Genomic DNA, 23,038 nt, shown 5'->3' with positions numbered 1-23,038 from the left:
AAGAGGGCACCAGGGAAATGGCACAACTCCAACAGATCACTTTAGCCAGGACTGAATCCCCAACGTACACCAGAATAGGCATAATTAAACGAGGCAGTGTGGACTTAAAGGTACAATGTCATCCCCACCAGGCCCTTGATGGAGGGAGTTTTGCTTTACAGAAGCCTTTTTATGAAGTAAATTACATTAATTACCAACGTTTAAAAACATCCAACATTTAAGGGTTCTGAATCTCCGATTTATTAGGCAGCACGGAAATAACAGGTTTAGATTATTTTACAAAAAAGAGCTCAAGCTGCTCATAAACAACCACGGGGCTTGCTGGGGTGGGGACAATTCTTCAGACCACCGCACGAGGACACAAAGACTCCTCACCCTACACAAAGTCAGCATGAAAGGGCACACAGACAAGTTGTTTTAAGACAGAAAACTGGGAAATCCACATACTAAGTAAGGTGTCCACAATGACTATAACGCATCCCTTAGGGGATAAGTATGCAATGCATTTGTAGGAAGCAAAACAAAGCTTTCCACAGAGAAACCACTTTCACGAGATGATTACGTGGACCTGCAATGAAGAAAATACATTTCAAAAGATGGGTTCAGACTTGCACTAAGTTTCCACTGAAACACTTAAAATTAAGACCTTTCTCTGTTATCAAAAGAATTTTTTTAAAAACACGTCATAGATCAATTTCAGGAGACGTCCAAGTCCCATTCAAAAACGTACATGTGCAAAGAATACATATGAAACACCAGAAGTTTGACAACAGAAATACTATCTGGAACCAGCTAGAACAGGCCAAGCCAAGTTCGTGTTCTGCTTCAGGGCATTACATTAAAGTGAATCTCATTCTCACTATAATTTTTTTTCTTTTTAACCTTAATCACCAGCGGCTGGGCAACTGAAATGGACATGAGAACTATATAAATGTCAGAGAAATATGTAAACCTCATTAATGTTTCCAAAAATTCATTTAGAGATAGAAACAGGTCCAAATAGATGCCTGTCTAAATGTACTGCAATTACGTTACAATTATTTTTCCAAATACACAGATATGCTCTGTCTTTTCTCAGCTCATTACTGACTCAAACAATTTGCCCTTCTGGGATCAATTGTTTGCTAATAAATAATTGTTTACAGTCACAAAATGAAGTTAGGAGGTTTTCTTATTAGTTTTCCTTCTGCACCCTAATAAGATTGAAAACTAGCTGATTCCCAGGAGTCTAACCTTAACCTCGCTTTGTTGAACAGCCCAGGAAACGATGAACCATCTGCTTCGGAAAATAATGGACGGCCAAGAGGAAATACTGTTTAATTGTAGATTAACCTCCTCATGAGGCAGTCTGAAGCAGCTTTAGAATTAGCAACTACAACCAGCAAAAGAAACAAATGGCTCAAGAGCCTTTTCCTCCACCATTTAAGGTCCAGAAAGAATGCAAAGGGGTTTTTATTACCTGTATTTATTTACAAACATGTTATTTCCACAGTGGAAACAAAAATTATCAAGGTCAAAACTGATTCTCAAAAGTGCAATCACTGCCCTCCAATTTTGTTTGCCCGAATACCTTTAATGCAGCAAACCATCAACCGTCTCATGCACTTAAGAGTGTTCGGTTTAAAAGAAAAAAAAAAAAAAAAAAAAATCAACAAAAACCACTTTTCCATTATTTTCAGGTTCTTATAATATTAAGATTAATATATTTCCCTGGTTTCTTTGTTATTAGTAATAAATCCACCACTAGGCAGTACGAATTGTTTTATTATCATCAACATGGCACTTAAGTAAATGAAATCTTGTCAAGTACATGGTGACCTACAAGTTCAAAAGAAAAAAAGAACAGCATGAGATCAAAATGGCCGGCCAGGACAAGAAACACAAAAGTGAGAGATTAAATGCAAACACAGCCCTTTATCCAACAGGCTTCACATACTAAGTCTTTGCTAAAGTCAAATCTGTAAAAATATGCATCATATGAAATATTTAACACTCTGCCCCTTCTCTGGGACTCAACCAATTTAGCAAGGGTGTTAAACCATTTTAACTCAGAAAAGTAGAAGAATCTTGAAAACATTCAGTCATTCTATATTTACTGAGGCCTGGGTAGAGAGGGACAGGGAACAGGGACAAAGACCCGCAGGGGCAGGTATTTTATGGTTTAAACAAGCGCCTAAGTATCAGTTTTCCCTTAGGCCTGGTACAGGTAATTAAGTAAAGAGCTTTGCCCTGTTGGTACCAAAAAAAATGTCAATTGTTCCTCTCTGTCAACAGTTACAACCAAGAGCCAAAGACAGCTATGAAAATTTCAAAACTACGGAAATCTGCTATTCCAGGCAAGGCCACATTATTCTGGGTTTCCAGTAAGACCTGAAGGTCATTCACTTTGTGTAAATATTAAAGGAACAACCTCGGTGGAGAGGAAAGATTTTTGGTGGTTCAAATTCTCAAATATCTTAAACAGATTCGCTAAAATAAATTATTCTTGAATTCCTCAACTTAATTTTGAAGCACTGTGCTAGTAATAACTCCAGAGATTCAAATAATAGTGCCTATTCAAGAAGAATGAGAGTTTGACATTCTTCTCTACCCAACAACTGGGCACAATTTTATCCATCAGACGTCTATCAACCTACGGATATTGAAAGCTTGGGAGAACAAGATAAAATCAACTCCAACCCTACAGTCAGCTGTAATACCGAGCAGGCATCAACAATGCTATTCGTGAATTTAGAAAAATTAATAAATCCTGGGCTGAATGCAAGCAAAGGCTCACATACAGGTGAAGCATACTCACTTGGGTTTTGTTTCGGCATCTGTCACTTGGCGAATGAAGATACCATCTTCAGGATGTTCCGTGTCATCCATTTCATACATATACGATGATGCTATTGCGAGCGTGGTCCCATCATTACTGAAGGCAAGCGACGCGATGCTGGTGGGGTACCGGTGGAACTGGCACAGTCGCTTTTTGTTAAACGGATCCCAAATGTTGACAAATCCATCAGAGCCGCCTAGAAGTCATTTCAAGAGAGGTAAAACAAGGGTTCTTAAAAAGCAGACACAGGAAAAAAAAAACAAAAACAAAAAAAACCAGGACCTTTAACGGTTAGTTTTTAAGGTCACATGAGTTACATTTTCCCCACAGAGGATCACATAAAATTTCTGCTCCCTAAATATCAGAAAAAGCAAGCACAATTTTTTTTTAAACTCTGCCTAAGTATAAATGCCTCATGTTCAATTACAGCAAAATCTGTTATCTCAGTGATGCGATGCAGGTTCACCTGCCATCCCGTACCTGTAGCAAATGTATTATGGATGTTGTGAAAGGAAATGGCATTGACCGGGTAAATCTGCTCAATGTTATTCTCCTTTAGTCTGTGACACTTGAAGGCATACTTCTTCTTCTGCACTTCAGGGCTCGGGTCCAAGTACTCAACTGCCACTCGACCTTCGATGGAGCTTAATACATAACCCTGCCAAGAGGGAAGGAAAGAAGGACAAAACTGGTGACTCCAGCTTCCCAAAACAAAGCACTGATTCCCAAATTCAACCTGTGCTAAAGACGGTTATTTCAGAAATGAAAGGTAAGTACAGCCAGGTTTTAACCAGGTGTAGGTTTTAAGCTGTACTAACAAAGCTATGACCATTCCAGAACTTAAAGAACATGAATACCTGTTCTATAGAAAAAGAACAATAAAGCTATCACATCTAGTAACTTTTTAAAATATAGACAAGAATCCTAAAGGGCTTCAGTATCATTTATTCATCCTGTCCAGAGGGGGCTCAAATGGGGCTCAAATGTGTTCCATCAGTTGGATATAATTTGCTATGCCCTGGGCCTCTCTACCTCCAACAACTGTAAGAAGGGGGATTCCTCCAGTGGGGGGATCAAAGATCCAAATGAGCTAGAATGCCAGCCTTCCATCTCAGTCATCCTGCCCCTTGCATTGAACTACAGCAAGCTGAGCTCACACATAAACGACACAGATTTTCAACAATGTTCAAAAGTGGGTTACCATTTCAAACCTTTTCTCACCTTTCCTTGAAATGACAATATGTCAAAGAAACTAAAACATAAGATAAATGAGCCTGTATTTGATTTTTTTTTTTTTTTAATTCTTCAAGGTATGAAAACAAATTATTCCTGAAGAACTACTTAGGGAGAAAAAAAAAAAAAAAATCAGTGAAATCTGAAACTTCCATGACCCACTAGAGATAGTCTAACAAAGTTTTAGATGTGACCTAAAAATGAGATTGATAAATGCAAGGATATTTTAATCACATGCTTAGATCTAGAAAAGTTTCACATAACTGCCATTCCTTATCTTCAATGGAAATTTACAATTTCCTGAGAAAAAGAACAGGGATCACCATTTGAGGCACTAGCCTTTTGAGATAAAGGGCCAAGAGAATAACCAGCATAACTGCATCCAGCTCCTCAACCATGAAAGGACAGCAGAAGATTCCAAAGATAACTGCCGTTTTTAATGACTTTTCCTCTTGTAAAATTCTTACAGCAGCTGACCACACCACCCAACTGTCCTTCAAACTTTCAGGATCTGAGGGGAGAAGGGGCTCAGTAATAAACAGGGCAGTCTTGTTTAGCAGTGATGACAAGGGAGGAGAACCTGTATATCAAGAGTAAGTCATTATGTAAAGAGCATGGCCTAACTTCAGTGGCTTTTTTTTTTTTTTTTTTTAAATCCAAGTGCTGCTGTCAGACCTGCTAAAGAACTCCATTCGTGTTAGGGTTACAAAGAGGCCAAAAAAAAAAAAAAAAAAGAGAGAGAGAGAGAGAGAGAGAGAAGAGCCAATTCCATAATCCTGAGTTTCCAGATCTAAGTCTGAATTCATGGGTTTGGTGAATGGAAATGTCTGCAAAACCCTCTTGGATTACCGTATACCTGTCAAGCATCCTGGACCAAGGAATCAGAAGACCTCTGTTCCAACCATGGTAGATGATTTGATTTCTCTGAACGTCAAGGTCTTCTCTGAAACTGGGTTAACACACTACTCTGTAACACAAGGCTGCTGAAAACGTAACAGCAAATTCTAAACCACTACTGATTACAAACAAAAGAGAAGCGAAGCTTTAAAAGGCAATGACCAATGAGATCCTCTTATTTTCAAACTGAAGGAAGGGGGGGTGGGGGGGGACAGGTGCGCACCTGCTTGTTGGGAAAAGCCCGTATGCAGCGGGTCTGGTACTTGAGGCTGGACTCCCGGCGCTGCTGTACGTAGCCCATGTTCCGCAAGTCCCACACCAACACCCTGCGGCCTGCAGTGCCCACAATCAGCCGGTCTCCAGACACTGAGAGGGTATACACCTTTCAAGAAAGACCAAAACTCACTAAAATCCACCTATTTGCCAGAAAATGATATTTGGTCCCCCAAAAGTCCACTAATCATAAAACCATAAAAAAGTTAGCCGATCAGGTTCTCAAACACCAGTATTAAATTCTAAATATTACAGCTTTACAAACCAAGTAATTTGCACAAAATCTTCAACCCAATATATCCTTAATACTTAGCGAAGTATTGTATGATGTACATTCTAACTCTGCAAAAACACTTTGGAAGATTTAATTCTCTTCATGATAAAACAAATTATTTAACAGTTTTTCCAGTCTTCTTGTTTCATTTAGTGACAATATAAAACCGTAAAAACTACTCAAAAAGGAAACAATAAAGCCATAAAACAATTCAAGAAACCTCTCCACGGGCATCTAACTTTTCATAAGATAATCATTTTCAAAGTTATTTTTCTATGACCACCTTTTGAAAAAAGATTTCATGTTTGACTCTAAAAATCTTGATTTTTCTCAGCTGTCACACTGAATAAAATTAGGCCTTTCTAAGAAGAATGAAGAAGCCATCGTTAATTAGCTGCTTAGTTGCTTTTTGTGGCATATGAACTCAAAAGACGAGGACAGTGGTCTGGCATGTGACAAAGCACATTCTTGTGCCCTGATGTCATACTAAACACTCAAGACAAAGTTCATCATTAGTGAAAATTTAAAAAGCATCTTCTCCCCTAAAAGCATCTATCCCCTGCCCCCATCATGCCCTTTTTGCAGTATTACAACGACTTTTCGCAAAAAATTCCTTTATAACAAGTTACGGAATTTCCTGCAAGCAAGCATTTCAAGTGGTTTATTTTCAAACATGCTATTTGGGGACCAAACAGACAGCAAACTGATGAAAAAGGTGGCACAATGTATTTTCCTGATCACGTTAAAGAATTTTTTTAAATCTAGACTTTAGATATACAACGGTACTCTGGTTATTACTTTCAACTAATAAGCAACTCTAATTGAACCTGATTTAGTATTTTAAAACCTGAAGAAACACTATTAAAAAATGAACAGAACCCAGGCCATGCAATGTAAGACACCTCTTTAACGTTCAGTGGTTAAAACACAAGGTTAGTAGCCACCAGTGTGTTAAATACATACCACCAACCAAAAATACCAAGTTAGGTTTAACAATTAACAATCAAATCATCTCCACAATCTGGCCTTCAAATTCAACCAACTAATCTGACTAAGGGAAATTACGAGGAATTAAAAAGATTCAAAACAGTAGATTTAGTTAAGCACATTTAAATAAGAAAGATGTAAAGCTTTACCAGTTTCTTCAAAAAACACATTTGCAGAAAACCAGAAATTAACCTAAGACATGTGAAACGCCAAACTTAAACAACACAGAATCCAGAAAGAGATCGATTTATACTAGCACGATCAGATTGGGAATTTTATCTTAAATCTTTACTATACAGGTGACACACAAGCTTCTAATAGGGCTTTCTATCCCCACTGATCGTAAATCAAGTGAAACCACTGTCATGCCACTGACTAGGTCTATACATTTATCAAAGAAAGTATTAAAAAAAGTGACATAATGAACCTTGCTGAACCAATAAGCAGCTTGATTCAGTGTGGCTGTCCATTATACGATATTCTGTCTGCAATTTATCACAGCTCTTAACATGTTACATACAACCATAAATCAAAACTAGAAACAATGCAATTATTTTATTCTGAACAAAGGTCTTGCCAGGAGTAGATTCGACTGTGATGTGACAAAAATAATGGCTCTTTGGATGCACTACAGTATATAATGATGGCTAACGGGAACTGAATAGTATATTTACACTAAGGAAATAGATTCAAGTGAAGGATACCTTTAAACTGCTAAAACAATCAATCTTTAAAATCAACTACCACCTGATAAAGGCTGATGAGGATACAGCAAGAATGCTCAATTACTTTCACTGTCCAGATGAAAAGGTTAGAATACACACAGTTTCAGTTTTAAAAAGCTTCCCTCAGTACAGCCTTCAAACTACATCTATCAATAATAAAAATAAATACACAAATGGCAGAAACCGAGGAATGCAGGACACCTTTCTCACCTCAAGTGATAACCCATTTCACCCTCTTAACAGTCCGCTCAAATGAAACCTCGGGTCCTAAGTGAAAACGAGTGACGCTCCATCCTACTCCCTGGTTTGGGCGTCAAACCCAACTGAAGGCAATCCAACGGTCTCTGCTAAATGACTTCTCTGAAAAGGCACGGAGTTGCTTCTCAGTCCTGGGATTTAAAGCATTAATAATACACAGCAGTGGGTTTATTTACTAGTGCCATCTGGCACAAAGAGGACAACAGAAAAAAAAAAAAGTTAACCCACACACCAAAATTCATTTCCTTTTGCTTCAAAACATCTGTGTTGTAAAACAGACTCAATCAAGTATTCTATATGCCCAGCATGGGGTTTGAACTCACGACCCTGAGATCAAGAGTCGCCTGCTCTACTCACTGAGCCAGCCAGGCGCTCCTCATCAACTGGTAGTTAACCTTCAAGTTCAACACCACCTTCAGCAAACATGTACCAAGTCAAATCACCCGTGAGACTAAAATTCTTGTTATAAAAGGAAAGAGCCTACCTTTTCAGGCTGAGAGAAGGTCCCTGCATTACAAGGAGTTCTGGGATCCCACAATTTAACCGTCTGATCCCAGCTCCCTGTAACCATCACATTCACTTCTGGACAGTATTCAACACATCTGATAGGGGCATCATGGGTTCCAACAAGATTTTCTACAGTGGGGGGGAGAAAAAGAAAAAAAAAAAAAAGTCACCCACCTTTACTACCTCTCCTGAACAAAGATTCCTCAAGTGAATAGAAGGAAACATTCATTAAACTGTAATGAATCCGCTTCCACCAACTCGATGAAAATGTCCGCACACAGAAAAATGTCTCCATGACTACAGTCACCCATTCCTCTGTTCACCTTACAATGCATAGTTTGATTCACTGGCATGACACATACCAAAGGCTGACTTGAATTTCACATTGCGTTAAATGGGTGGCATAGCTGTTATTTTCCTCACTTGATTCTAGATTCCTTAAAAATCAGAAACCTTGTCCAACTCTACAGTTCTGACTTTATCTACTGCAGGTTCTGGTACATGGAGGTACTCAAATATCTGCTGAATGAATGAATGAATGAATGAGTAGAGACCTCTGGTCTTCTGGAAGTGGATAAAACTTGCTGCATTAGATTAATATTTATAAGAAACTTATTTACGTGTTAACAGTATCATCTGAAAGCTAGGGGATAAGGAAGGCAGGGAGTCTCGGGATGAGTCCCCTCGGCTTTCAAATGGTGGATCAAGTTTCCAATACACAATTTCCTTCCTTTCAATTTCAACTCTTCACCCAGTCTCATTCATTCATTCAACTAACATGTGCTAAATGTCTGGTATGTGCCAAAATCTATACCACATGCTAAGGACACGACAAAGATTATGTGGTCCTGATCCTCAAACAGAAAAATCATCTATTTAAAAACATATCACTGACACACACACAAAAATTCCTCATGAAGTTCGGCAATGACCTCCTGCGAATAAACAGCTAATTCCCTTAATTATAGTCTCCAGATCAAAAATCTTTGTATTTCAGTGTGTTTTTTCTCCTAAGTTTTCCAACAAAGAGGACCCAAACCTGCAAGCTAACTTACTGTGTGGAATAAGCTGCTAACAAACAAAACCAAACATCTGCAGTTCTAAGTTACATGACAAGGGGACTTTCATGAAATTTCCTCTTCTGAGTTGTTTGGGTTTTTTTGACTCAATATTGTGTCCATCCTCTTTCCATCCTCCCACTGTCCAGCTCACCCTCATGTAGTCATATCTTTGTACCTCGCCAATTGCTTCAAGTACAACTGTACCTAATAGATGCATATACAAAAAAGACATTTTTTTAATGCTCCAAGAGCTCTGTGCATTTAAGTTCCATTGCACTTCTGCTCTGCTCCGAAGTTACCACAAAAAATTGAGTAAGTCATTTCCTATCTGCACCTCAATTAACTTCTTAATTTATTCAGTTAATTTCTTAAATTAACTATAAGAAAATGTGTCATTTTATTACTCATCCAATAAATGCAACTCAGGCATATTCTAGGCTAAATAATCACACAAGTGGAATTAATATAGAAGCTGGAGACGACTATTTTTATATCTAGTTTTTAAAAACCTATCTTCCTTCAGTCTGAACCAAAATTGCTTCAGAACAAAGAACACTCAAACATCACCACTTTCCTGGAAAATCCCAATGTACAGGACACTACTGTGGAATCCAGTCCCCTTCTGAGGACAGGTTAAAGTCATATCCTTAAGGGCAACTTCATGTAAAGACTTAGAATGGAGATCCTAATGGAACTGAATTTACTGAGAAAGTAAATGCACGGTATTTTGTGATCAGTAACTTACGGTGATCATTTTTAAAAAAAAGTCCTAAATTCAAGCCACTTTTACTTGTACCTGAACAACTTGGGAACTAAGCAATTCAGAAGCCACTTTTCCTAAATAAACATTTACACTTTAGTACCTGAGCCGAGAAAACAATAAACTGGTAGAAATGTGGCCATATTACCTTGATCCGTGTTCAAATCATGCATTTTCAATTGATGGTCTAACCCCCCGCTCCAAGCATGCGTTGGATCCTACAAAATAAAAGTTTCAAGACATTTAAAAGTTACAGACATTTACACAGTGTTTCAAAATTCCGGTTCCTACAGCCATCTGTTCACTTTACGTTCAGGATGTGAGCTCTCTCTCTCACTCACACACACACACACACACACACACACACAGACACACAACCCCAAGCGCACAAAAGAAAGCAAAAACCACATCAGCAAACTAAGAACTGTTTCAGCACATTGGCTGAGAGGAAAACAGGCATTTCATTTCTATCTCCTACTGGAAAAAAAAAACCAACCTTTTTATAAAGCAACCAAATTTTACCGTCTTGGGGCAAATTTCAAATACAAGTGTCATGTATCCAAAAAGTTTGCAGGGTTACTCCACTGGAAAGGAGACCGAGTTTCCGACTTCTACATAACCCCAACGCGAAAAGTTAAAGTAAAACACGGTATTGGGCTCAAGACGGGTGTTCAGGAAAACGTCAAGAGCTACCCGAATGCCTACGGACAAAAGCTTCCACCCGACGCTGTTAGAAGGAAGCTCCGAACACAGGATACCCGAAAACAAAGAGGGCAGGTGCGCGAACGGAGAACACGTACGTAGAAGGCACAGTCCAGGACGGCGCCCGTGTGCTGGTACTTGAGCCGCATGGAGTTGGCCGGCACATCGTAGAGGCGCACCGACGTGTCCCAGGAGGAGACCAGCAGGAACTGGGACGTGTTGGGGCTGAACTTCACCGAGGAGATGCCGTCCTCGGGTGGCTGGTTCAGTTTGAACTCGTTGGAACCGGTCATCTACGGAACAAGCGACCAGTCAGTCCCCAAAGGTCCAGGACGGGGTGCTGGGCTGGCCGAGCACTGGGGGGAGGGGGGGGGGGGGGGGGGGGTCACGGTGAAGGGGTGCCTTGCCGGCAAGGGGCCGTCTCACCGGGGAGGGAACTAGCGAACGTAGGCTACCGGGCGTCTGCGCCTGCGCGGAGCGTGCGCGCCCACCGCGGTCGGGACTCCCCCGCTCCTCCCCCGCCGCCCCCGCTCAGCGCCCCAACCGGCCCGACCCCTACCGGCGCACCCCTAACTCCAGCCCCCAGCATAGCCCGCCGCGGGCTCCCGCAACCCGGCCCCTCCGCCGGGCCTACCGCCCCAGACGCTCCGAAAATAAAGAGCGATGGAAGCGAAACGGGCTCCCTGCGGACGGCTCTGGCAGCTCCGGACCTGGGGAGTCCCCGACGGGTCCGTCCCTGCGCCCAGTGGCCTCGCCCCGCTACCTTGGGCTCCCTTCAGAAGCAACTTGGCCGCCGCTCGCGGACGCGCCACCTCCTCGCTTCCCTCCGAGCACTCGCGGGCTGGGCGAAAGAGGCGGAGAGGAAGCTCCAGCGCATGGCTGCAATTGGCTAATTTCAAACGCCAACGTCTCATTCGAGGCCGCCAATTGGTCCGCTCCGAGGCCCGGCGTCGGTCAACCCAGTCATCTTGTTCCGGCTCAAAGGCAAACCACGGTTTTTCCGATCACGTGGTCTCCCTTTATCACAAGGCTGAGCCCCCCGGCCCGTGAGGAAGGAGTGGAAACTACAATTCCCAAAGAGCATCGCGCCAAGGCTGAGCTCACGCTCTCTCCCGCCCTTGTGCGGCACGCTGGGAAATGTAGTTTCCCTGGGGCCGACGCCCTGCCGGTTTTCTGGATAGTAAGTGGGATAGATGCTCTTTCCAGTTTGACCCTTAGGGTCCCCCCACCCCGACTCGGTCTCTCAGACAAAAAAAAAAATCCCATTTTGGTCAATACATCTATAGAAATAAATTATTCTCCCTTTCACTGGACATGCATATAGCCATGAAGTTAACCAAGAATTGGAGTGGAGAAGGAAATATTTGCCCTAATCATTTGCATTATTTTGCCCTGATTTGTTCCCATTTTCCTGGAGTTTCCACCTGTGAACGAGGGTCTCACATTTCCCATTGTCTTAAGATCTATCGATATCACAGAAATTCACCCTTATTTATACTAGGCTTTATCCCTCCATTCCATCTTTTTTGCAAACAATTATTGAGCAGGCCTGGTGAGGGACTCTGAGAAGATGCATCAATCAAACAGTCCTCGTTCTTGGGGGACTCTGTCCAGAAGGGTGGACAGACTGGAAAACAAACAATTACTCTGCAGTGCGTTAAAGCTCAAAAGCTTCTTTTAGACATATGTTTCAGCAGAGTCTGAAAATGACAGCTACAATGACAGCTTCTCCCCATCCACCTCCACCCCAAAAACTCCCTAGAGTTTCTGTTTCTAGACTCCTCCAGAAATAGGAGAATCAAGAAGGTTGCTTCTGTAACTGACATAATATCCATGAAAGAAAAGTAATTCTTAATTTATACCTAGAATGCTGTGACTCGATTACTCTTGAATATCAAAAACTCACTGGCAATATTTACTTTAATCCATACTGCAACCGCTTTTTCACTGCCTTTTATGACACACAAAAAAACTTACTTTCTTGTGTGATTTTCTATGAAGTGGAAGGAAATTGTTGGAGTTAAAGTGTTTAACTTTTAAGGTACACTAATAGAGAAAAAAATGTTGTTGGCCTTTACACATTCACATACACTATTCAGGTGCACTTCTTTTTATGATTCTCAGCACAATAAACACACTCACAGTAACCACCCTTCTGCCCACTGTGCTGATATTACTCCTAAAAGAACAGATTCTTGCCCTCCCTCCTCACCAGTCCTCATACTTGGTTCTCTATCTGTTCTCTCTCAACAAGTTAATGGTGAGGTTAAGAATTTTAAAATGCAGTGCCTTGCCCCCATTCTAACTTTGGCTAAATAATTTTATCTCCAAATAATTCTATTTGGTTCCCTCTTCCAGTTGTTCATTTAATTCTATTAGAGTTTCGAGATTCTGAACATGAATTATCTGATAATAAAATCTAAGTGTATTTCATTATACGGTGTGTGTATGATTCAGGTCCCTCTGGGCAGGCAGTTGCAGCTGAACTCTATTTGAGTTTTAAGAACCGTCAATCTTTTAAATCCAGTTTACAGCCTGAAAGGAGGCTGATGATTTTGCTGATTATTCAAATGAATTGATAGTCTCGAGATAGGAGATCTGGCCACAATGGAGTCTTGAACATTTTAAATCCAAATTCAAGTCGTGTGTGTGTGTGTGTGTGTGTGTGTGTGTGTGTGTGTATTAACAATCAGTTACCTGTAAGAGAGAGGAATTCCTAGAAACTAATTACACTGTTGGATCATCTTGGACTGCTAATTTCTGGATTAGTAAAAAGATTGAAATATCCACTATACGACAAACTTGAGAAGTGTCATCCTTGATATTTTAAGGGCAAAATCACTGCCATTCAGAGACCAGAGTAGCTAGAGAAACCCACTTCCAATAAGAGTAGTAAGCATAAGGAGGATATAGTGAGCCAATGCTGTTAAAACCATCATTGCTTGACGAACACATAATCTATTGAAATGCAGACAATAATGATATGGATGGAATATTCCTATACAAGTAGTTCCTGGAGAAAAATGGGTTATTTCTCCATGGAATATTCAAATAACAACTTTAAAGGAAAAGAAGAATTTACAGTGGGTCATCTGGAAAGAAAAACTTCATGGAAATAAAATATGTGGACCAAATAAATTAGAAGAAAACGGATCCAGTGTCTCTTTTGTTTTCCCTCTCTGACTATACAATAGTCAGCAGAGTTCTCAGCAAGTTCTAGGGCTCGGTAAATATTTACTGTATTTAACTAAGCTGAAATGAAATAAGTGGACTAGAACAAACAGAATAGGCGGATGTATTCTTGGATAACATCCTTCTGACGTCATCTTGAAAGAGATTGTAATTTTCATGAGAGCTTAGGTGAGAGGAAAACAATGACCTCAAAATGTGGACGAGAGACCCAGCACTTCAGGCAGAATACTGCGGGTCACATAGACGGTTAATAGATATCCTATATTTTCATAAAACGCTGATTAATTTCGATGCCTCTCGGCTCAGAGACCAGTCTATCACGCAACTGTTTTCCTTCCAGAGGGTGAGGTCCTACTTCCGCGTTGCGCACTTCCAGCACCCTTGCACCGACTAAGAGGACCTCAGGACCAGAGGCTGGAGGGCCGGGGAGTTCTCCCCACGTGACACCGAGCCACCCTCCTCCTCTAAGGTCCAGCCATCTTTTCCGACGTTTTACAAGGAACAGGCGGCTGCGGTCAAACATTGCAAAACTCTGCGATTTACATGCCGCTCGCGCGGCTATTCTCTGAGCGCCTCGCCCTCCCATCCCGTGGCGCGAAAGCCTGTGGGCGTGCAGGCGGCGCGCCGCGTTCCCTTTCAGCGCGACCGGCCAAGTGCTCGCCCTTGACCCCGCCGTTCAGCCACGCACAATGAAAACGATAAACAACAACAATTTTTGAAAGTGCGGGGAAGCGCCTCTGCCTCCCGCGCTTTCTTTGCCGAGTCTCCAGCCTCAGATCCCTGCTCAGCCGAATCGTCTCTTTTCGGCGCCGGGTTCCCGCGCCGCGAGGGACGCTCAAGTGTGCCACCGGCTTCGGAACTGTGAGCGGCTGCAAGCCTGTCGCGCCAGGCTAAGGGACGAGCAAAGCGGGCTCTTTACCTGGTTCAGGCAGCGCCACCCCACCTGACCTTCGCCCTCGGAAGGAGGCTCGTGGCACGGGTTGCACGACGTCGCAGGGCGCCCTGTTGCGGACCAGCCCAAGGCGCTCCTAGTGCTGGGTAGATACTGGGTCCCGGGAGGCAGCGCTTCAGCAGTGAGGCTCCCGGCCTTTGTCCCTCTCCGCGCGGGCTCCGGAGCTGGATTCCCGTCCAGGTGCACCGTGGCCTGAGCCAGGACTCTGGGCATCAAGGGAGTGGAGGGGGGGTGCAGCTCCAGCCCACGTGCCGCCTCGGCGGCGCCAAGGTCGCCACCTTTAACCCCTGACCCCGGTCCCACCCTCCACGTGGGGAGAGCCGGCGTCTGCTGTCGCACGCTTCCACCAAAAACGAAGAAAAGCCGCGCGTCAGCACGCTGGGCAATCAATCTCACCAAAGTTGGCAACGATGCTTAAAATGTTTTATTTTTTTTCCCCCTCTTTAAAAATATTTACAGATCTGAAATCTCCCCCTTTCGCCCCTACCCATCCTCGGGACGAGGGAAACGAAAAGAGGCGTTGAGCTCATTGTCCAAAGCCCCCCGCTGGCTTGGCCGGCTGCGTGTGCGTGTACCTACATACAGGTGTCTATATGGGGTGAGTGTACCTGGCTTGGTTGGCGTTTTTCTGATATTTCTTTTCTACCGGTCACTGTCGATCTGGCCGAAACCCCCTTTCCCACCACCACCCGAGGACATCCCCTCCGACATGGTTTTCAAAGCGTACTGGTTTTGGGGGGGGGGGAGGCGAGAGCAGGCGATGTGGCTGGAGAAAAGGCCGATAAATACCCGAAACGCTCGAAACGAAAAGTAGGGCAGAGGCCATAAATAAGAGATAACGAATACACATGGTGTATTTCTTAATATTTCCGGCCGCAGCCCGCCCCGCGCCGGGGCCCCGGGGAGCGCGGCGCGGGGCCGGCGGCCGCTCAGTAGTCGAGCTTGTTGTAGAGGTTGTAGAGAGGTAAGGCCGAGAGGTTGCCGCCGGGGTAGTAGAGCGGCGCCGGGAAGGCGAGCGAGCGCGGCACCGGCACCCGCAGCAGCGAGCTGTCCCGGAACACCAGCGGCATCCCCACCAGAGTCTGCGCCGACGCGTGCGCCATGTTGGCCGCCTCCAGCTCGGCCGAGAGCTGCCGCTTCCACTTGTTGCGGCGGTTCTGGAACCAAGTCTTGACCTGGGTCTCGGTGAGCTGCAGGCTGGAGGCGAGGCAGGCGCGCTCCGAGCTGCTCAGGTAGCGCTTCATGTCGAAGGTGGACTCGAGCTGGTACACCTGGCTGCGCGAGAAGACCGTGCGCGTCTTCTTCTTGGCGGCGCCCGCCTGCCGCTCGGCGCCGCCGTCCCGCGGCCGCTCGGGCCCTGGCGACGGCGAGCCCGCGGGCAGGAGCCTCTCTTTCTCTTCCTTAAAGTCCGGGTGCGAAGGAGACAGGAAAGGCGTGCGCTCCGAGCTCGCGGGCCCCGCGCCTCCGCTGCCCTTGGGGGTACCTGGGGAGTGAGAACAGACAGGAGGGCATGGAGTTGGGGAGCCTCAGAAAGCCCCAGCTCTGGCCAGGACCCGGGGTGGGAGGGCGGGGGTGGTGATGGGGGGGGGCGGTGCGGCCGGCGGCTGCAGCCTTGGTCCCAACCCCTTTCTCTTCTCCCTCTCGCCGGAACCCGAAGCCCAGCACCCTGGCCTTGGAAAGCGGCGGGAGAGGGATCCAGCCGCTTCGAGTGCGGGGTCTCGGTGCCCCCAGCTTCGTGAAAGGACGTGTGGCAACAGGGGGAGGAGGTCTGGACGGTGGGGGGGGGGGAGGGGGACATTAGCATCATTTTAAAAGGTGATTTTGCCTTGTAATAACTGAGCTGGCAGAGTTCCCCGAGCTTTATAGTATGGCATCATTTCACAGGCCGTTTGTTCGGAAATCACGCTAAGGACTAACGCGGGGCTCCCCTCCGTCAGATGTTGTAAAGAGGAACCGTCTCTGAAAGGCACCATTGTCAATCATCTTGGAGTGGTAATCAGGCCCAGGGTGGGGGGTGGGGAGGGAGGGAGAGGAGAAAAAAGACGCTGGAAGAGATTGCGGTAGAGACAGACGGACCGCTGGCACCCGACTTCCAGACCTCTTGTTCGGAGAGTATCCGACCGATGTACGAGGGGGATATTGAGGGCAGAGCCGTGTGTGCGGCCGGCCCTGTACCCAGCCCGCTGTGGTACACTCTCCCTCCAACCCAACCTTCTCCAAGACCGCGCCGCGCGAGGTCTGTGTTCCCAGTCACCTCCCGGGCCCCCTCCGGGAGGAGGAGACAACAACGCGCGCGTCCCCTCCCCTCCTCCCTCGACCCTGGGCGGCCGGGGCTCTGGCCAGAGGGGGCCTGGACCCCGGCACAGCTTCCCGCCCCTAGAGCTTGCTCGCGGCCGACCCGGCGGCGTGAGATCCTTACCCAGGCAAGGAAAGGGGATGGGGGGGTGATGCTTGGAGCCCGGCTCCTTGGGGCCGTGCGGGTCTGGGCAGAAGCAGGCAGGTGCCTTCCAGCCGTCGTCCGGCTCCTCCTCCTCCGAGGACACGGACAGGCTGCGCTTCCTGGCCGGCCAGCCGGCGGGCTCCCGTGGCACCTCGGAGGGGCCCCCGCCCAGGATGGACTGAATGGTGAAGCTGGAGACGCCGCCGGCCGCCGGACACCCCTTGCCTGCATCTTCCTTGCTGCCCATCCTGGGTTCATAAGAAATCGGAGGAAACCAAGAACTCCCTTTAGAGACGATCTGGGTGGAAGGTGGTGCAGGCAGGCAGGCGGGGGGAGGGGCGGGGAGGGGAGCCAGGGGGAGGGGGCGGCGAAGCTGGTGAGGCGTCCCCTTTGCGCGGGGGACACGCGGGCACAGGATGGCTGCGCGGGGATCCTTGCCCGCCCGACTCTGGGTGCGCCCGCCCAGCCCCGGCGCGAATGCCCCGTCCTTGCCCGCCAGCTCCCGGGGTCTCCGCCGGCGCGGAGGTGGCGCGGCCTCATTTGCATAGAGGTTACCCCGACGCGGCCAATCGCAGCGCCGCCGAGCGGCCCCGGAAATTTTCAAAAAGCCCAGGCCCGGCACGCAGCGACTGTGCGCCCCGGAGCGCGCCGAGAACCCGGCGGGCATCAGCTGTGTGCATCCAGGGACAGCCGGGCGGAAAGCAGCATAGATTCCAGCCCCAGGTTCCTGGCCGCTGTGGCGACTCTGACCGCTCGGACTCCGGCCCTCTTGAGGGGCAGGGGCAGCGCGGGGCTCCGAGCTGGAGCGGCCCGACGCCTCCCTCAGGCGACGGTCCTCGCACCGCCGGAGGAGCTGGTACAGGCTGCTCCAAGATCCTCCCTACCCTCCCACCCCTCCGGCCCCGGACCGGCAGGCAGAGCCGGCGCCCCGCAGACCACTGCGCCCGGCGCGGGAGGGAGGGGGGTTAAGAGCATGCGCTTCCGAACAGATGCCCTCCCTGGGACCCTAACTGGCAGGCCCGGGGCAGACAACTTCTGACCATCCCAGCCTACAGGTCCCACCCCTGTCGCAGGCCCAACAGGGCTGCAAGATCCTTGGGGGTGTGGAAGAGAGACCTAGATCTTGTGGCAACACATCCTGGTTCACGTCCCAGCCCCACCATTTACAGGCTGTGAATCAGGACGAGTCAGAGCCTCACTGCCCTCCCTGGCGGAATGAACTTCTCATTAGCATCTCCCCCTTTCTCCTGTTTTGAGGATGTCCTTAGATAGGGATGGAAAGCTGCAGAAAGCCCAGGAGACCTAGGAGCTCATAGTAGGGACTCAGTAAACTTTTGCTGAATAGCCCACAGCCCACTCTCTATTTCACAAGTTTCTGGGTTTTTTTTTTTGTTTGTTTGTTTGTTTGTTTGTTTGTTTGGCAAATTTGCAGGTCACAGAATTACTGCAGAAATAGAGGCGCTTTGATGCTGGGAAAAGGAGAAAGAGGTGAGAACGGGTCATGATTTTAGAATTGGGCAAAGTCCATTCAAATCTCATCTGGGTGACCTTGAACATGACACTGAAACCTTCTGAGCCTGGATTTCCTCCTTTCCTAAACTTGGGGGAAGAAATGCCTACCTGGAAGAAGTTACAGTTAGGTCTGCATGGCCAACTCCGAGGCGGCGAGGGGTAAGTGCTCAATAAACCGTGGTTCCTTCCCTCCTCCTGGCGACCTCTGAGCCCTGGTTCTTGCCCCTTTAATTCCCTATCAGCTGTTATTGGACCTCGAAGCAGCCAGGCGCAGGCAAAACATTACAGGGGCACAGTTGTCTACACAAGCTGAGAGGAAAGGAAGGTGAAGTAAGGCCCCGAGGCACTCAGGCAACACCAGCTCGGTTTGCGACCCCAGGACCGCTCCACCAAGAGCTCTTGGGAGCCCCCTGCCCCTAAGATATTCCCCCAAATGCAACCAAGGTGATAGGAGACTCTGGAATCGGTCCCCACAAATGTCCAGACGCCGCACCATGACGGTGCAGTTCCCTCCTGGCCCGCGCCGCGCGGGGTTATTGAGTAAAGCGCTTATAATATCATTAGCCTCGGTGAGTTACCGACTGCAGCCCTACCCGTGGCAGAACCTCTCGCTACTTAACTCCTCGAAGGGCTCGTTAATGGGCTAATTGATTAGGAGTCGGCGGAGCAGCCGAGCAGGGGCAGGCGAGGGGGTGGAGGCTAGGGGCTGTGCGCCACGGCCCGGGAGGCCGGCGAGGGGCAGGTGCCGGCCTCCGTCACCGCATTAACCTCTTCAGGGCTCGGCGGCGGGGTCGAGACACATTACAAATGGTCAGCTTTAATCATGGTGTCAGCTCATTAACCCGGAAGGACCCGGCGCTGAAATACAATTTGTGCGTCCTCTGCGCGGCCGCGGCACAAGCTCCAGGGCCACGTCGCAGCCTGTCCCGCGCGCTCCCGCACGGCTGGGGGACAGAGGGGAGGTTCTTGGAAAGACACAGCCGACTCTCAGCCGCCTGCGGCCTTTCTGCCTCCTCAAACACCCTGAGTGGGCGTTATCTCCTGGCCTTAGCCAAGGATATCCCAAGGGAAATTGGCCAGCCCGAGGAGTAGAACCCACCACCCTCTGGGGAAGAAAGCAGAGTGGGGGGGGGTGGGGTGCGGGTGTTGATTGGACCCTTCCAAATTAGTAAATACCTGGTGCCAGCAACCTGGAACACGCCGGGAGCCTCCCATCATTCTTCACGTTAATCCTCATAGCCAACCTGTGGTGCAGATCTTTAACCCCATTGTACAGGCGGCGAAACTGAGGCTCCCGGGGGGAAAAAGTGACCAGCCCAGGCAGAGTAACCAAGATTGAAGCTCAAGGTTGTTCCACTGCCAATACCAGGCCCTTGGGAGGGGGCGAGGGGTGGAGCAGACGTTGGTATGGAGTTTGGCATGGAGTCCGTGAGGACCTCAGCTATCTTCCGAGCCCGGGGTCAAGGGCCCACGGGGTTGGCCTCTGCCAGGGCGGGGACCCTAAGAGGTGGCGGCAGGGCTCTGGGGTAGGCTTCAGAGATGCAACTCCAAGACCGGAAGCAGCGAGGGACTGAGCTCAGGTGGGGAGGGGTGTGAGCTGACCCATGCAGCCTGGTTTGAGGACTCAAAACTAGGAAACCACGCAGCCCCGCGACCCCACAACTTTGCCCCCACCTCCACCCCCACCCCAGGCTAATTTGGGAGATCAAAAGGAGCCATCTGGCCTCGTACTCTGCTTGCACCCCACTTTCTCTCGCATTGACCGTCTGGTCTACACAGAGGTGCGCTACAACTGAGTCCCGCGTAGCTTCTGTCACCTGCACACCCCGCACTTCTTCACGCGCACGCGCTGAGCTGTATGCACGCGCTTGCATAAACGCTTACGCGTTCACACGCATTGAGGCAGCAGACGTTCTCTGAGCTCTGACTAGTGCGCGCGCACAGACGCGCGCGCGCACACTCACCCTCTCCACTTAGCCAAGGAAGTGATGGTGGCAGCAGGACGGAGGCGGGGAGGCCGTGGCGGAGACCAGCGGACTCCCAGCTCTGCTACCCGAAGGACTCTCCTCTGGGCTCTCCTCTGCTATTCTGAACGGGTCACCTGCGTTGTCTTCCGCTCCCCCTTCCCCCCCCCCCCCCCCCCCCCCCGTGCACTGACCGCAGTCACACGGTAGGGGCCCGAAGGCCAAGACTAGATCTTCCCACCATCCCTTTGGGGCATCCGGGGGTCCCCGAGACATCACCCAGAGCTCAAAGGCCCAGACGCCCTCTCCTGGGCCCAGCACAGTTGTAAAACACACTCCCAGGAACCCTTAGCTCCAGGAACCAGCACCCACAGACACCCATTCTCTCTGCCCTCGAGTGTAGCAATCGTTCAACCCCGCACCACCTCCCACCCCACCCCTCGGAGTCTCGGGATAGCTCCGCCCCTCCCTGCTCCATTCAGATTAACCGCGGAAACTCTGGGCTCTGGCCCCTCCTCATTTTGGGGATCGCTCCCTCCCTAGGAATTAGACACAACCGGGTTCCAAGGAATGATAAACTTTCCGAGATTGAAAGGACGCTTAAAGTTTAGGTCTCGAGATTATGCCACTGCTCAATATTAAAGCGGCCCAGAGCAAACTTGCCGAGCCTAATAAAAATTGATCCTCTCTGCTCTGCAGCAGTTGGGAAATAGGCTGGCTGAGCCGAGTAATAGTGGAAGAAGGCTCCCTCCGAAATGACAGATGAAGTCATAAACAAGTTTGATCTTGGAATCAAGCTTCGATAAATATTAAACACAGTCTGCCCCCCCACCTTTACGGGACTGGATTATGATATATGGCGCGTCCAAACTTTAAAATAAGGAAATACCAGAGAAAATGATCTCAATAAATTTTCTAAGTATAAACGTTGATTATGTTTCGATTTTCATTCAAGGACCTCTGCTGTTCGTTCTTTGGTGCAAATGACATCTCGCAATAGGCTTTTGGGGAAAAGGGCTCCCTATTTGAAAAAGAGAGCCCCAGAGGTGTACAATTTATGTAATCTGCGGCTGGAAAATGAATTGTGTAATTTATTGGAAAACAGAAAGTCATGAAGATTGGATCAGCATAGCCGAGCCCCGACACCGCCCCCCCCCCACATCCATCAAGTTCCAATTAACAGCCTAACCAGAGAGCTTTAATGGGTTTCCAATCTAGTGGCCTGATAGACTCATCAATTCCTCTGGGAGAAATTAAGAAAATCGACCGCCCCTTGGCGACGCAGTGTCATTCCTTTCTGCAACTATATGTCAAATTAAAAACACAATTAAAATTTAAACTGTTTCAATCAAAGGGTGCCCTGCAACCTATGTTTCACTTAATAGAACTTTGATGAAAATCTGATGCGTGCACTCCATCACCACGGGGGGCGAGGGCGGCGGAGGAGCTCAGGAGAGAAGGGGATTCTTTCTATTTCTTTAAGACATTTGCGCTCGGGTGAGGCACACCAGGTGACTCCACCTGACCGCTCCTAAGTGATGGGCGCAACGCGCTCTCCGGGGCGCTCGCTCGGTCGCTCTACACCTCTACCCCAGCTCTTTTTCCTCTTCTTCCACCGCAGCCAGAAGGACTCCTTCTGGAACCCCGGTGACCCAGATTTGGGGCAGTTTCTCCCGGCAGATTCGTCTGGAGCAGCAGCCAAGGAAGGGTTTGGGCGAGTACAACCAGTGTGCACCTCCTGGGAACTCTCCAACGAGGCACGCAGCCTCCAGCTATCCCTTGCCTCAGGTCTCCGAAACTGCCCGACGCTCGCATGAAGGTCTACCGGATCGTAGAGGCACGACAAGGGTGGCAGGAAATCCCAGGCGGTTAAATGGACCCCGGGGAGAGCTAGGACTGCGCTGCCGTCTGAGACCAGATTCTCCAGAAGCTGCCGCTCCCCACCCGAGCAGCCTTTAGGGGACTTCCACAGGAGGGGCTCACACTCCGGGACAAGCGCACCCAAATCTCAACTCGAGATCCGGGTCCGAGCACCAGGCAGGGCTCCAAAGTACAGCCGGCCTAGCTATCTTTTGCGACCTTTTCCTCTCTTTCGTCACCCATCCAACCCCCAGTTGTTTATAGATCAAAGGGTCAACATCCGCCCGGCACACCTCGACCGGGGCACGTGCACCCTGGCGCGCACACTTCCAGAGGCGTACGCCGGGACGCACGGATCGCTCGCACCCAGGAGCCTGGGAGAGCGGGCAGGCAGGGCGAGGTGGTGGGCAGAGAGTGGGCGGGAAGCCTGGAGGAGGAGCCTGGCGGATTGCCTCCTCGGGGCCACGTGTCCGCGCCCTGGCAGGAGTAGTCCCCCGAGCTTGCCCAGCTGCGCTCCGGATCCCAAGAGGGGATTCCTATGGAGCTCAGGGTTCTTGCACCCTGACTCCATCTTGGCGACCCAGTGGAGGCATCTTTTCCTAGCTGCTTTGCAGAGTCTGGTT

General features: G+C 48.3%; 2 protein-coding genes across 6 annotated transcripts; both read right to left on the bottom strand.

Moving 5' to 3' along the window:
• Nucleotides 1-216: 216 nt before the first annotated feature.
• Nucleotides 217-11,384, bottom strand: BUB3 (BUB3 mitotic checkpoint protein). Of its 5 annotated transcripts, none has more exons than XM_007073778.3 (8): nt 11,259-11,347; nt 10,594-10,788; nt 9,942-10,011; nt 7,950-8,101; nt 5,172-5,330; nt 3,299-3,476; nt 2,798-3,014; nt 217-1,818 (listed from the first exon to the last, which is right to left on the bottom strand). In XM_007073778.3, the coding sequence occupies exons 2-8, from the start codon at nt 10,786-10,788 to the stop codon at nt 1,803-1,805; spliced, it is 987 nt and encodes a 328-aa protein (XP_007073840.1). In that variant the 5' UTR covers nt 11,259-11,347; the 3' UTR covers nt 217-1,802. The 5 variants fall into 5 exon arrangements, with proteins under 5 accessions (XP_007073840.1, XP_042816585.1, XP_042816586.1 ...); XM_042960651.1 differs by having other exon boundaries at nt 11,206-11,299; XM_042960652.1 differs by having other exon boundaries at nt 217-568; nt 11,206-11,299.
• A 4,184-nt stretch (nt 11,385-15,568) lies between these two features.
• On the bottom strand, nt 15,569-17,326 carry HMX2 (H6 family homeobox 2). The gene is made up of 2 exons (XM_042961223.1): nt 17,059-17,326; nt 15,569-16,122 (listed from the first exon to the last, which is right to left on the bottom strand). Exons 1-2 carry the CDS (start codon nt 17,324-17,326, stop codon nt 15,569-15,571), a joined length of 822 nt encoding a protein of 273 aa, XP_042817157.1.
• Between the last annotated feature and the right edge of the window lie 5,712 nt (nt 17,327-23,038).

Source organism: Panthera tigris, chromosome D2 (genome assembly GCF_018350195.1).
Source record: "Panthera tigris isolate Pti1 chromosome D2, P.tigris_Pti1_mat1.1, whole genome shotgun sequence".
In the NCBI taxonomy this organism is placed as follows: Eukaryota; Metazoa; Chordata; class Mammalia; order Carnivora; family Felidae; genus Panthera; species Panthera tigris.
This window is presented reverse-complemented; position numbering and strand designations above follow the sequence as displayed.

What these genes read in the sequence shown, in the direction of transcription:
- BUB3 (XM_007073778.3), bottom strand. Translation starts at nt 10,788, where the DNA reads ATGACCGGTTCCAACGAGTTCAAACTGAACCAGCCACCCGAGGACGGC. An exon ending in TGATTTGAACACGGATCAAG is followed by an intron (nt 8,102 to 9,941) that starts GTAATATGGCCA and finishes CCCCCACTGTAG; the next exon opens with AAAATCTTGTTGGAACCCAT. An exon ending in GGGCTTTTCCCAACAAGCAG is followed by an intron (nt 3,477 to 5,171) that starts GTGCGCACCTGT and finishes CCCTCTTGGCAG; the next exon opens with GGTTATGTATTAAGCTCCAT.
- HMX2 (XM_042961223.1), bottom strand. Translation starts at nt 17,326, where the DNA reads ATGGGCAGCAAGGAAGATGCAGGCAAGGGGTGTCCGGCGGCCGGCGGC. An exon ending in CATCCCCTTTCCTTGCCTGG is followed by an intron (nt 16,123 to 17,058) that starts GTAAGGATCTCA and finishes CTCACTCCCCAG; the next exon opens with GTACCCCCAAGGGCAGCGGA.